Source organism: Scylla paramamosain, chromosome 48 (genome assembly GCF_035594125.1).
Source record: "Scylla paramamosain isolate STU-SP2022 chromosome 48, ASM3559412v1, whole genome shotgun sequence".
Taxonomy (NCBI): domain Eukaryota; kingdom Metazoa; phylum Arthropoda; class Malacostraca; order Decapoda; family Portunidae; genus Scylla; species Scylla paramamosain.
The window spans coordinates 3,806,436-3,818,935 of record NC_087198.1 but is presented as its reverse complement, the minus strand read 5'-3'; the positions used below and the strand labels follow the sequence as shown (position 1 = coordinate 3,818,935).

Below are 12,500 nucleotides of genomic sequence, written 5' to 3'. Positions count from 1 at the left end.
AAAGATTCAGAAGAATATAGGCCTACTAAGTAAACATAAATAAATAATTCATAAATAAACAATATATATTCAAATGTACCTCATTCTGACAAAAATATGTAAAGCAAAAAAAAACATTCATTACTCGTATAAGTAAATTAGTGTGAATGATAACAAAATGAAAAGATTCAGAAGAATATACTAAATAAACGTAAATACATAATTCTTAAATGAACAATATATGTTCAAATGTACCTCATTCTGACAAAAAATATATAATGCAAAAATAAAACATTCATTACTCGTATAAAGTAAATTAGTGTCTTTTGGATCATTCATATGAATTTTACCTATGCATTTGGGTTAAAGTTACCAAAATATTTTCCTGCATCAATTGTTCCATCTACAGCATTATCCGAATTATCCGTCACCGAACTGTGTGACATAGGTGTACAGTTCCTTGCAGCCATGTTTGGGTATTGTTGTGGTACAGCATCTCTATAATCACTGTGATGAACCATCGTACTGCTGAAGGGTGGGTTGGAATTAGACCCATAGGGACTTGGTGCATATTCACTGGTATCACTACTTGGTGTCCAACATCGAGTTTGTTGTGGGATGGGATTTATCTGCACAGACTGTCGATGCAGGTCTCCACAAAGTCCCTCGAAGATAATATCGTTTATTCCCTTCTTTGCAAGTAACAATTGCTTAGGATCCATTTTAGATAAATCATTGGCCCAAGCTTTAGCCAATGTGAGAAATTCATTTTCAGGTTTCTGAAGATGTTCACATGCTAGGCCTATCAGTTCGTCTTGGCGATTAGAAAACTTTGCCAATTTCTTACGCTTTGCAGGTTGAGCTGGAACAGTGTGTAGGTTCGTACTTTCATCTACCCTTTCTTGTATGGCTGTGCCTTCCTGGTCATCGCCAATCTGAAATTTTAAAAAATCATTTTATTTTTATTTTCCAGATGCCGCAAACTGCTGAAGAATGGAAAGAATTGAGCAACGATTTCAATAAACATTGGAATATACCACATTGTATAGGGGCATTAGACGGCAAACACGTCTCAATTAAAAAACCAATTGGCTCTGGATCATTTTACTATAACTATAAGAAACATTGCAGTATCGTACTGCTAGCAGTTGTCAATGCCAAATACGAATTTATAATGGTCGATGCAGGAATGAACAGACGTGTTTCAGATGGAGGTGTAATGAGCCATACCAAATTTGGTTCTTTGATGGAACATGGCGAACTACAGCTACCAGGAGCCGAACCGTTGCATGAAGGAGACTCTATTGATGTGCCTTACTTTTTCGTGGCCGACGATGCTTTTGCAATGAATGAAAATCTTCTTAAACCCTACAGTGTAATGGGAAACGACGTTTTGGACCAGGAAAGAAGGGTTTTCAATTATCGTTTAAGCAGGGGACGACGCATAGTTGAAAATGTGTTCGGAATACTTGTTTCAAGATTCGGTGTATTCCAGAGGCCAATGTTGCTTTCACCAGAAAAAGCAACGACTGTCACATTAACATGTTGCTATCTACATAACTTTTTAAGGAAACAATCAAGCGGATACATGGCTCCGGGAAGCGTGGATTGGGAGGACAATGTCACACATGAGCTGCATAGTGGGGAATGGCGTTCTAAACAGAGAGAACTAGCAGCCCTACGTCCCATATTCAGCAGGAATTCGTCAGAAAAAGCAAAGTTTACTCGAGATACTATGAAGCACTATTTTTCCACCCTCGGATCGGTTCCTTGGCAGTTAAAAATGGTTTCATAGAAGCAAGCAAAGGGGAAGCAATGTAATTTTTTTTTATTGATTATTTGTTTCTTTTCACAATTATATAATGTGACATTGACTAATTCTTAGTAACCTATTAGACAAGAAAGAGTTTATATACTATACAAACATGGTAATAGCTATTAATTTTCTATATCTTTTCCTTAATTGATTAGGGATTTTGTTTTTCAGTAGCCTACTTTATTTTTTTTCTTATTTTGCGGAGATTTTTTAGTAGCCTAATTATTTTTTCCTTATTATGCGGTGATTTTTTTAATAACTTATTTTATTTTTGTCTTCAAGTGAGCGCTTTTATTTTTTTCAGTTAGGTTATATACTTAGAAGCAAGCAAAGGGGAAGCAATGTAATTTTTTTTATTGATTATTTGTTTCTTTTCACAATTATATAATGTGACATTGACCTAATTTTACTTTTAGATGCAAATAGACATGAATAACTATGAAATTTGTTTAAATACCTAATCATGTTGGATAAGCTGTGCAACTGTCATTGAATGCAGCTAAATACAGTATGCTTAAAATTTCACTTACCTCTTCATTTTGTCCCTCTTCACTCGATTGTATTGTGCTTCGTGAAGAAGCCGGTGTTTCCGTGTCAATCAGGAAAAAAAGAGCATCAAAACACCATAATGACGGCTCATAAATTTCTTCTGCTCCTGCTCCAGATCTGCTTGAGTCTTTGAATTTTTTTAATTCTTTTCGGAAGCTCGTCCGCAGTGAGTTGATTTTCTTCTTCAGCTCCTCCTTCGTCCCTTCCGGATAATAATCACGGAATTTCTGTAACAGAGTCTCATAACCCATTTCTTTTTTATTTCTGTCACTATAGCAGTCACTTTTAACGTTCCAAAGTTGTGGTAAACTTCTATATACATCAATAAGCTCAAGAAGAAATTTCTTTTCCTGTTTCGATGGAGCCATGATGACGATGAGCCGTGCACGTCCTCCTCTGATTATGTCCAATCACTAACTAATTTGCGCAAACTATTGCTAGCTGCCACACACGCACAAATTATTTGATGTCAAATAAAAAAATATCTACTGAAATCAGATGATTAAAAGATTTGACATCAAACCTTTTAGGCCATCAAATTATGCCACACACGATCAAATTCATGTCAAATAATTTGACATCAAAAAATTTGACAAAAAATTTGAGCGTGTATGGGCCGCTTTAGTCAGCCAGCCAGCCAGCCAGCTTAATTTATATTGGCCAGCCAGCCAGCCAGCCACCTAGCCAGTCATTCAGTCAGTCAGTTAGCCAGCCAGCCAGCTAGCCACCAATCAGTCACTTAGTCAGTCAGTCACTTAGTCAGTCAGTCAGTCAGTCAGTCAGTCAGTCAGTCAGTCAGTCAGTCAGTCAGTTAGCCAGCCAGCCTGCCAGCCTGTCAGTCACTCAAACATGGAGATAAATAGTCTGTCTGTTTGTCTGTTTGTCCATCTATCTATCTACAAACACACACACACACACACACACACACACACACACACACACACACACACACACACACACACACACACACACACACACAAGAATATATTTTACAAAATTTCTGGCCGCACCTCCACTAGTTTGCAAAGACTGGAGTTGAAGTGATGCAGGTTTTCAAGGGTGTTTTTACAGTTGCAGTGACAGATTAACAACATTTCTACATTACTGACAGGAGAAACACACTTTTAAAAGGCTCTAGTTGAAGTGACGCGGGTTTTCAAGGGTGTTTTTACAGTTGCAGTGACAGATTAACAACATTTCTGCAATACTGACAGGAGAAACATTCTTTTAAAAGGCTCTAGTTGAAGTGACACAGGTTTTCAAGGATGTTTTTACAGTTGCAGTGACAGATTAACAACATTTCTGCATTAATGACAGGAGAAACACTCTTTTAAAAGGCTGTAGTTAAAGTGATGCAGGTTTTCAAGGGTGTTTTTAGAGTTGCAGTGACAGATTAACCATTTCTGCATTACTGACAGGAGAAATACTCTTTTAAAAGGCTCTTCTTGAAGTGATGTGGGTTTTCAAGGGTGTTTTTACAGTTGCAGTGACAGATTAACAACATTTCTCCATTACTGACAGGAGAAACACTCTTTTAAAAGGCTGTAGTTGAAGTGATACAGAATTTCAAGAGTGTTTTTACAGTTGCAGTAACAGATTAACAACATTTCTGCATTACTGACAGGAGAAACGCTCTTGAAAACAAGGCTAAGCATCTCTGGCCAGCAAGTCACACTTACTCACACACACACACACACTCACCTTTGGTGAATCCCAGCAAGTTGTAAGCATCAGAGTGTAGGAAATGCAAGTGTTGTGAGGAGACACCTTCCTGCAACACTTGGTTAGGCTGCAGAGAGAGAGAGAGAGAGAGAGAGAGAGAGAGAGAGAGAGAGAGAGAGAGAGAGAGAGAGAGAGAGAGAGAGAGAGAGAGAGAGAGAGAGAGAGAGAGAGAGAGAGAGAGAGAGAGAGAGAGAGAGAGAGAGAGAGAGAGAGAGAGAGAGAGAGAGAGAGAGAGAGAGAGAGAGAGAGAGAGAGAGAGAGAGAGAGAGAGAGAGAGAGAGAGAGAGAGAGAGAGAGAGAGAGAGAGAGAGAGAGAGAGAGAGAGAGAGAGAGAGAGAGAGAGAGAGAGAGAGAGAGAGAGAGAGAGAGAGAGAGAGAGAGAGAGAGAGAGAGAGAGAGAGAGAGAGAGAGAGAGAGAGAGAGAGAGAGAGAGAGAGAGAGAGAGAGAGAGAGAGAGAGAGAGAGAGAGAGAGAGAGAGAGAGAGAGAGAGAGAGAGAGAGAGAGAGAGAGAGAGAGAGAGAGAGAGAGAGAGAGAGAGAGAGAGAGAGAGAGAGAGAGAGAGAGAGAGAGAGAGAGAGAGAGAGAGAGAGAGAGAGAGAGAGGGGATGTCATAAGAGTGACTGGTGGAGGTCTTCAAGTGGCACAGGGGGACATGACAAGGGTGACTAAGAGGGGGTCTGGTGGGGGTCTTCAAGTGGCACAGGGGACATGACAAGGGGGACTAAGAGGGGATCTGGTGAGGGTCTTCAAGTGGCACAGGGGACATGACAAGGGTGACTAAGAGGGGGTCTGGTGGGGGTCTTCAAGTGGCACAGGGGACATGACAAGGGTGACTAAGAGGGGGTGTGGTGGGAGTCTTCAAGTGGCACAGGGGACATGACAAGGGTGACTATATACATACATAAATACCTTAAAATTATTGCTATCAGTATTATTACTATGCTAACACCAGCCTCAGTTTTTCTTCAGTTCCCCCAAAGATGTGACAGAGTGAGGATGTGGCTTCTGTATCAAGTAATATGGACACAGACTATTCTCAGCATTGTATCTAACAGGAGAAACACTTTGCTGCATTGCTGACAGGAGAAACACTCTTTTAAAAGGCTGTAATTGAAGTGATGTGAGTTTTCAAGGGTTGTTTTTACAGTTGCAGTGACAGATTAACAACATTTCTGCATTACTGACAGGAGAAACACTCTTTTGAAAGGCTCTAATTGAAGTGATGCAGGTTTTTCTAGGGTGTTTTTACAGTTGTAGTGATAGATTAACAACATTTCTGCATTACTGACAGGAGAAACACTCTTTTAAAAGGCTGTAGTTGAAGTGATGCAGGTTTTCAAGGGTGTTTTTACAGTTGCAGTGACAGATTAACAACATTTCTGCATTACTGACAGGAGAAAACACTCTTTTAAAAGGCTGTAGTTGAAGTGATGCAGGTTTTCAAGGGTGTTTTTTACAGTTGCAGTGACAGATTAACAACATTTCTGCATTACTGACATGAGAAACACTCTTTTAAAATGCTCTAGCTGAAGTGACGCAGGTTTTCAAGGGTGTTTTTATGGTTCCAGTGACAGATTAACATTTCTGTATTATTAACAGAAGAAACACTCTTTTAAAAGGCTCTAGTTGAAGTGACGCATGTTTTCAAGGGTGTTCATTTCTGCATTAATGACAGGAGAAACACTCTTTTAAAAGGTTCAACTTAAAGTGATGTGGGTTTTCAAGGGTGTTTTTATGGTTCTAGCAACAGATTAACAACATTTCTGCAACAGATTAACAACATTTCTGCGACAGATTAACAACATTTCTGCGACAGATCAACAACATTTCTGCATTACTGACAGGAGAAAACACTCTTTTAAAATGCTCTAACTGAAGTGACCTGTGTTTTCAAGGGTGTTCATTTCTGCATTAATGACAGGAGAAACACTCTTTTAAAATGCAGGTTTTCAAGGGTGTTTTTATGGTTCCAGTGACAGATTAACAACATTTTGTGTAGGAGAAACACTCTTGAGAACCCAGCTAAACATCCCTGTGGCCTTGCAAAACAGTGGCAGTGACAAAGCACAATGATTCAGAAGAGAGACACTGGTAAACCTAACCTAACGTACCAAATTCTCTCTTGTGTCTTCATTAACAGTCGTTGAGGCTGTGGAGGCCGTCATGTCGGTGGGCAGCAGCAGCAGCGGTGGCGGTGGTGGCGGTGGTGGTGGTGGTGCTCTGCTGCATCACAAATGAAAACCGTTTTGCTCTTGCCAGTTCAGTTTCCAAATTTCTGACTTTTTTCTGCAGTGAGGTGATCTGATTCTGAGAGAGAGAGAGAGAGGGAGAGGACAATGTGTGAGTGTGTCTGTTGACAGTGAACAGCACTTGGTGAAACACACTCAAAACACACTCAAAACACCCAAAACACACTCAAAACACACCCAAACACACTCAAACATACTCAAACACACCAAAACACACCTAAACACACTCAAAACACACCCCAAACACACCCAAACACACTCAAACATACTCAAACACACCAAAACACACCCAAACACACTCAAAACACACCCAAACACACTCAAAACACACCAAAAACACACCAAAACACACTCAAACATACTCAAACACACCAAAACACACCAAAACACACCCAAATACACTCAAAACACACCCAAACACACTCAAAACACACCAAAACACACCAAAACACACTCAAACATACTCAAACACATCTCTTACCTTCAATTCAACATTTTCTTGCAATATGTCCTCCAACATTTTTCCCTTCCTCCTCCTCCTCCTCTTCTTCTGTCACACTCATCTGTTAGAAGCTGAATCCTAATCTTCAAATCTTCAATAACCCTTTCCTTGTCCTGCGCCAAAGCTTTCACTGCTTCTGCAAACTCCATCTATAAGCAAAAAATAAATAAATAAATAAAATAATAAATAAATAAATAGATAAATTAGTATTACCATAGAAATCCAGTTTAAGGAATTGCAAAGGTCACAAGGTCAATACAGAGCAAGACAGAAGACAGGAAGGTCAAGAAACAAGATTAAGCTTGAAATGGTTCGGTTTGATACACAGACATGAAGAAATGATATTATGAATATTATTGAAGAGTATAACAATATCACTACCCAAGCTATATATATATTTTTTTTAAAGATTTATTAAAGTTCATTATTTCATTATTGCTGATATATGAATGACTGCTATTAATTAAGGAAATAATGATGGAATTAATTAGTCTTGTCAGGGTTCTCTCTCTCTCTCTCTCTCTCTCTCTCTCTCTCTCTCTCTGTGACTGTATTAAGCTTTAAGGCAGTTTTTGTGTGTGTGGCAGTGTTTGTGTGTGTGTGGCAGTGTTTTGATGTGTGTGGCAGTGTTTTGATGTGTGTGGCAGTGTTTTGATATGTGTGGCAGTGTTTTTCAGTGTGTACGGTAATGTCTGGGTGTGTGTGGCAATGTCTGGGTATGTGTGGCAGTGCTTGGGTGTGTGTGGCAGTGTCTGGGTGTGTGTGGCAGTGTTTGGGTGTGTGTGGCAGTGTTTGGGTGTGTGTGGCAGTGTCTGGGTGTGTGTGGCAGTGTTTGGGTGTGTGTGGCAGTGTTTGGGTGTGTGTGGCAGTGTCTGGGTGTGTGTGGCAGTGTCTGGGTGTGTGTGGCAGTGTTTGGGTGTGTGTGGCAGTGTTTGGGTGTGTGTGGCAGTGTCTGGGTGTGTGTGGCAGTGTTTGGGTGTGTGTGGCAGTGTCTTGGTGTACGAGTATGTGGCAGTGTCTGGGTGTGTGTGGCAGTGTTTGGGTGTGTGTGGCAGTGTTTCGGTGTGTGTGGCAGTGTCTGGGTGTGTGTGGCAGTGTCTGGGTGTGTGTGGCAGTGTCTGGGTGTGTGTGGCAGTGTTTTTTTTTTTTTTATGTAGGAAGGATACTGGCCAAGGGCAACAAAAATCTAATAAAAAAAAAAATGCCCACTGAAATACCAGTCCCATAAAAGGGTCAAAGTAGTGGTCAAAAATTGGTGGATAAGTGTCTTGAAACCTCCATCTTGAAGGAATTCAAGTCATAGGAAGGTGGAAATACAGAAGCAGGCAGGGAGTTCCAGAGTTTACCAGAGAAAGGGATGAATGATTGAGAATATTGGTTAACTCTTGCGTTAGAGAGGTGGACAGAATAGGGGTGAGAGAAAGAAGAAAGTCTTGTGCAGCGAGGCTGCGGAAGGAGGGGAGGCATGCAGTTAGCAAGATCAGAAGAGCAGTTGGCATGAAAATAGCGGTAGAAGACAGATAGATATGCAACATTGCGGCAGTGAGAGAGGAGCTGAAGACAGTCAGTTAGAGAAGAGGAGTTGATGAGATGAAAAGCTTTTGATTCCACCCTGTCTAGAAGAGCAGTATGAGTGGAACCCCCGAGACATGTGAAGCATACTCCATACATGGATGGATAAGGCCCTTGTACAGAGTTAGCAGCTGGGGGGGTGAGAAAAACTGGCGGAGACGTCTCAGAACACCTAACTTCATAGAAGCTGTTTTAGCTAGTTCAGATTATAAGTAAAGGACAGACCGAGGATGTTCAGTGTAGAAGAGGGGGACAGTTGAGTGTCATTGAAGAAGAGGGGATAGTTGTCTGGAAGGTTGTGTCGAGTTGATAGATGGAGGAATTGAGTTTTTGAGGCATTGAACAATACCAAGTTTGCTCTGCCCCAATCAGAAATTTTAGAAAGATCAGAAGTCAGGCGTTCTGTGGCTTCCCTGCGTGATATGTTTACCTCCTGAAGGGTTGGACGTCTATGAAAAGACGTGGAAAAGTGCAGGGGTGGTATCATCAGCGTAGGAGTGGATAGGACAAGAAGTTTGGTTTAGAAGATCATTAATGAATAATAAGAAGAGAGTGGGTGACAGGACAGAACCCTGAGGAACACCATTGTTAATAGATTTAGGAGAAGAACAGTGACCGTCTACCACAGCAGCAATAGAACGGTCAGAAAGGAAACTTGAGATGAAGTTACAGAGAGAAGAATAGAAACCGTAGGAGGGTAGTTTGGAAATCAAAGCTTTGTGCCAGACTCTATCAAAAGCTTTTGATATGTCCAAGGCAACAGCAAAAGTTTCACCAAAGTCTCTAAAAGAGGATGACCAAGACTCAGTAAGGAAAGCCAGAAGATCACCAGTAGAGCAGCCTTGACGGAACCCACACTGGCGATCAGATACAAGGTTGTGAAGTGATACATGTTTAAGAATCTTCCTGTTGAGGATAGATTCAAAAACTTTAGATAGGCAGGAAATTAAAGCAATAGGACGGTAGTTTGAGGGATTAGAGCGGTCACCCTTTTTAGAAACAGGTTGAATGTAGGCAAACTTCCAGCAAGAAGGAAAGGTAGATGTTGACAGACAGAGCTGAAAGAGTTTGACTAGCAAAGTGCAAGCACGGAGGCACAGTTTCGGAGAACAATAGGAGGGACCCCATCAGTTCCATAAGACTTCCGAGGGTTTAGGCCAGCAAGGGCATGGAAAACATCATTGCGAAGAATTTTAATACGTGGCATGAAGTAGTCAGAGGGTGGAGGAGAGGGAGGAACAAGCCCAGAATCATCCAAGGTAGAGTTTTTAGCAAAGGTTTGAGCAAAGAGTTCAGCTTTAGAAATAGATGTTATAGCAGTGGTGCCATCTGGTTGAAGTTTGGGTGTGTGTGGCAGTGTTTGGGTGTGTGTGGCAGTGTCTGGGTGTGTTTGGCAGTGTGTGGGTGTGTGTGGCAGTGTCTGGGTGTGTGTGGCAGTGTCTGGGTGTGTGTGGCAGTGTCTGGGTGTGTGTGGCAGTGTCTGGGTGTGTGTGGCAGTGTCTGGGTGTGTGTGGCAGTGTCTGGGTGTGTGTGGCAGTGTTTGGGTGTGTGTGGCAGTGTCTGGGTGTTGTGTGGCAGTGTCTGGGTGTGTGTGGCAGTGTCTGGGTGTGTGTGGCAGTGTCTGGGTGTGTGTGGCAGTGTCTGTATTGACTTGATTAAAGGTTTCTGTGGTTTACTCACATCACACTAATTCAAATCAAGTGTTGGTGGTGCAGGTGTCAGCAACAGCCAGGTAGAGGAGGGACACAGTTTTTGGGCATTTTCAGATGTGTAAGTGTGTAATGTGTTATGTTTTCAGGTGTGTAAATGTGTTTTTTATGTGTAGATAGCTTGGGTTTGTATTTCTGTCTGTGTATTGTGTCGTTCTGGTGTTGAATTTGTTGTTGTCTTGTGTTTTGTTCATGTTTTTCTTCATTCCTCTGTGTGTTTCTTTCCCCGTCTCCTGCCTCTCCTTCACAACAAACGTCGTTCTTTTCTTGCACCAATTACCATCCAATCATTATTTTTAATCCTTACATTCTCTCTTTCCCTCTCTCTGTCTGTCTTACCTGTTTTTCGTCATCTAATTTCCTCCTTTCTTCCTCTCTTACACTTGCAATTCTCTCTTCAATCTCTATCTCTCTCTCTTTCATCAGTTCCTCTCTCAGTCTGTCCAGGCCCTGAGGAATTAAAGAGAGGCATTAAAGTAAGACAGAACATTTCCAGTGTGAATTGTGGGTGTCCTCTCCCTCTTTCTCTCTTTGTCTCTTTCTCTCTCCCTCTCACCTCCCATCTGTTGAGAGAGGAGGCTGGGGAGGAGGGCGGGTGCTCCTCGCTGGGACTTGAAGAGAAAGGCAGACTAGTGGGGGAGGTGCTGGTGGTGGCTGTGGTCGTTGTCATCATTCTAAATCTAGACCTTTTGTTTTCAACCTCCAGCCTGTGCCTCTTTCTCTCCTCCTCCAGTTCCCTTCGGCCTTCCTCCACCTGAAGTAGTAGTAGTAGTAGTTGTAGTAGTAGTAGTAGTAGTAGTAGTTAGTGTTTTGGTACAGGGGACATGACAAGGGTGACTAAGAGGGGGTCTGGTGGGGGTCTTCAAGTGGCACAGGGGACATGACAAGGGTGACTAAGAGGGGGTCTGGTGGGGGTCTTCAAGTGGCACAGGGGACATGACAAAGGTGACTAAGAGGGGGTCTGGTGGGGGTCTTCAAGTGGCACAGGGGACATGATAAGGGTGACTAGGAGGGGGTCTGGTGGGGGTCTTCAAGTGGCACAGGGGACATGATAAGGGTGACTAAGAGGGGGTCTGGTGGGGGTCTTCAAGTGGCACAGGGGGACATGATAAGGGTGACTAGGAGGGGGTCTGGTGGGGGTCTTCAAGTGGCACAGGGGACATGATAAGGGTGACTAGGAGGGGGTCTGGTGGGGGTCTTCAAGTGGCACAGGGGACATGATAAGGGTGACTAGGAGGGGGTCTGGTGGGGGTCTTCAAGTGGCACAGGGGACATGATAAGGGTGACTAGGAGGGGGTCAGTACCACAACATACTTACCTGCAAGGCCATAAAGTCTCTCTCCTGATTGGCTGAGGGCTGGCCAATCAGAGGCTGGGACTGCAGTGGTGTGGGAGGGGGAGGGAGGGCCACACCTAACCCTCCTCCTCCTCCTCCTCCTCCTCCTTCCTCTTCCTCTTCCTCCTCCTCTTCTTCAAAACTAAAAGGAAAAATATCTTCAATATATAAATCTGTTAATATAAAGTCAGTGATGGTGGTGGTGGTGGGTGGTGGTGGTGGAGGGGGAGAGGCCAACCTGTGGGGGGGGAGAGAGGAGGGGGATGAGGGGGGCAGTGTGTATGTATATATGTGTGTGTGTGTGTGTGAGTGTGTGTGTGTGTGTGTGTGTGTGTGTGTGTGTGTGTGTGTGTGTGTGTGTGTGTGTGAGTGTGTGTGTGTCTCTAGTTGAAGTGATGTGGGGTTTTTGAGGGTGTTTTTACAGTTGCAGTGACAGGTTAACAACATTTCTGCATTACTGACAGGAGAAACACTCTTTTAAAAGGCTCCAGTTGAAGTGACACGGGTTTCCAAGTGTGTTTTTACAATTGCAGTGACAGATTAACAACATTTCTGCATTACTGACAGGAGAAACACTTTTAAAGGCTGTAGTTGAAGTGACGTGGGTTTTCAAGGGTGTTTTTACAGTTGCAGTGACAGATTAACATTTCTGCATTACTGATGGGAGAAACATTCTTTTAAAAGGCTGTAGTTGAAGTGATGTGGGTTTTCAAAGGTGTTTTTACGGTTCCAGTGACAGATTAACATTTCTGCATTACTGACAGGAGAAACACTCTTTTAAAAGGCTGTAGTTGAAGTGATGTGGGTTTTCAAAGGTATTTTTACAGTTGCAGTGACAGATTAACAACATTTCTGTATTACTGACAGGAGAAACACTCTTTTAAAAGGCTGTAGTTGAAGTGACGTGGGTTTTCAAGGATGTTTTTACAGTTGCAGTGACAGATTAACATTTCAGCATTACTGACAGGGAGAAACACTCTTTTAAAGGCTGTAGTTGAAGTGACAAGGGTTTTCAAGGGTGTTTTTACAATTGCAGTGACAGATTAACAACATTTCTTCATTACT

General features: G+C 42.4%; 1 protein-coding gene and 2 long non-coding RNA genes across 5 annotated transcripts in view; 2 read left to right on the top strand and 1 right to left on the bottom strand.

The window, feature by feature from the left end:
* LOC135095155 (putative nuclease HARBI1) overlaps positions 1–1,917 on the top strand; it is a 2,578-nt gene extending 661 nt beyond the window's left edge. Inside the window, exon 2 of the mRNA XM_063995942.1 lies at positions 953–1,917. Coding sequence (XP_063852012.1) covers positions 953–1,774 — 822 coding nt within the window. The 3' untranslated portion in view covers positions 1,775–1,917. The remainder of the gene's footprint in view (positions 1–952) is intronic.
* The window catches only part of LOC135095158 (uncharacterized), a 54,005-nt gene that overhangs the window by 21,368 nt on the left and 20,137 nt on the right, over positions 1–12,500 (top strand). The gene's annotated exons all lie outside the window — the stretch shown is intronic.
* Positions 1–12,500, bottom strand: part of LOC135095156 (uncharacterized) — a 39,569-nt gene that overhangs the window by 23,171 nt on the left and 3,898 nt on the right. For 2 of the 3 annotated variants that reach the window (XR_010264072.1, XR_010264073.1), the window contains exons 6-11: positions 11,418–11,577; positions 10,656–10,853; positions 10,439–10,549; positions 6,798–6,967; positions 6,179–6,374; positions 4,046–4,133 (exon numbers count right to left, since the gene is read on the bottom strand). This is a non-coding gene — a long non-coding RNA (uncharacterized LOC135095156). The remainder of the gene's footprint in view (positions 1–4,045; positions 4,134–6,178; positions 6,375–6,797; positions 6,968–10,438; positions 10,550–10,655; positions 10,854–11,417; positions 11,578–12,500) is intronic. The other variant, XR_010264074.1, reaches the window with a different exon arrangement.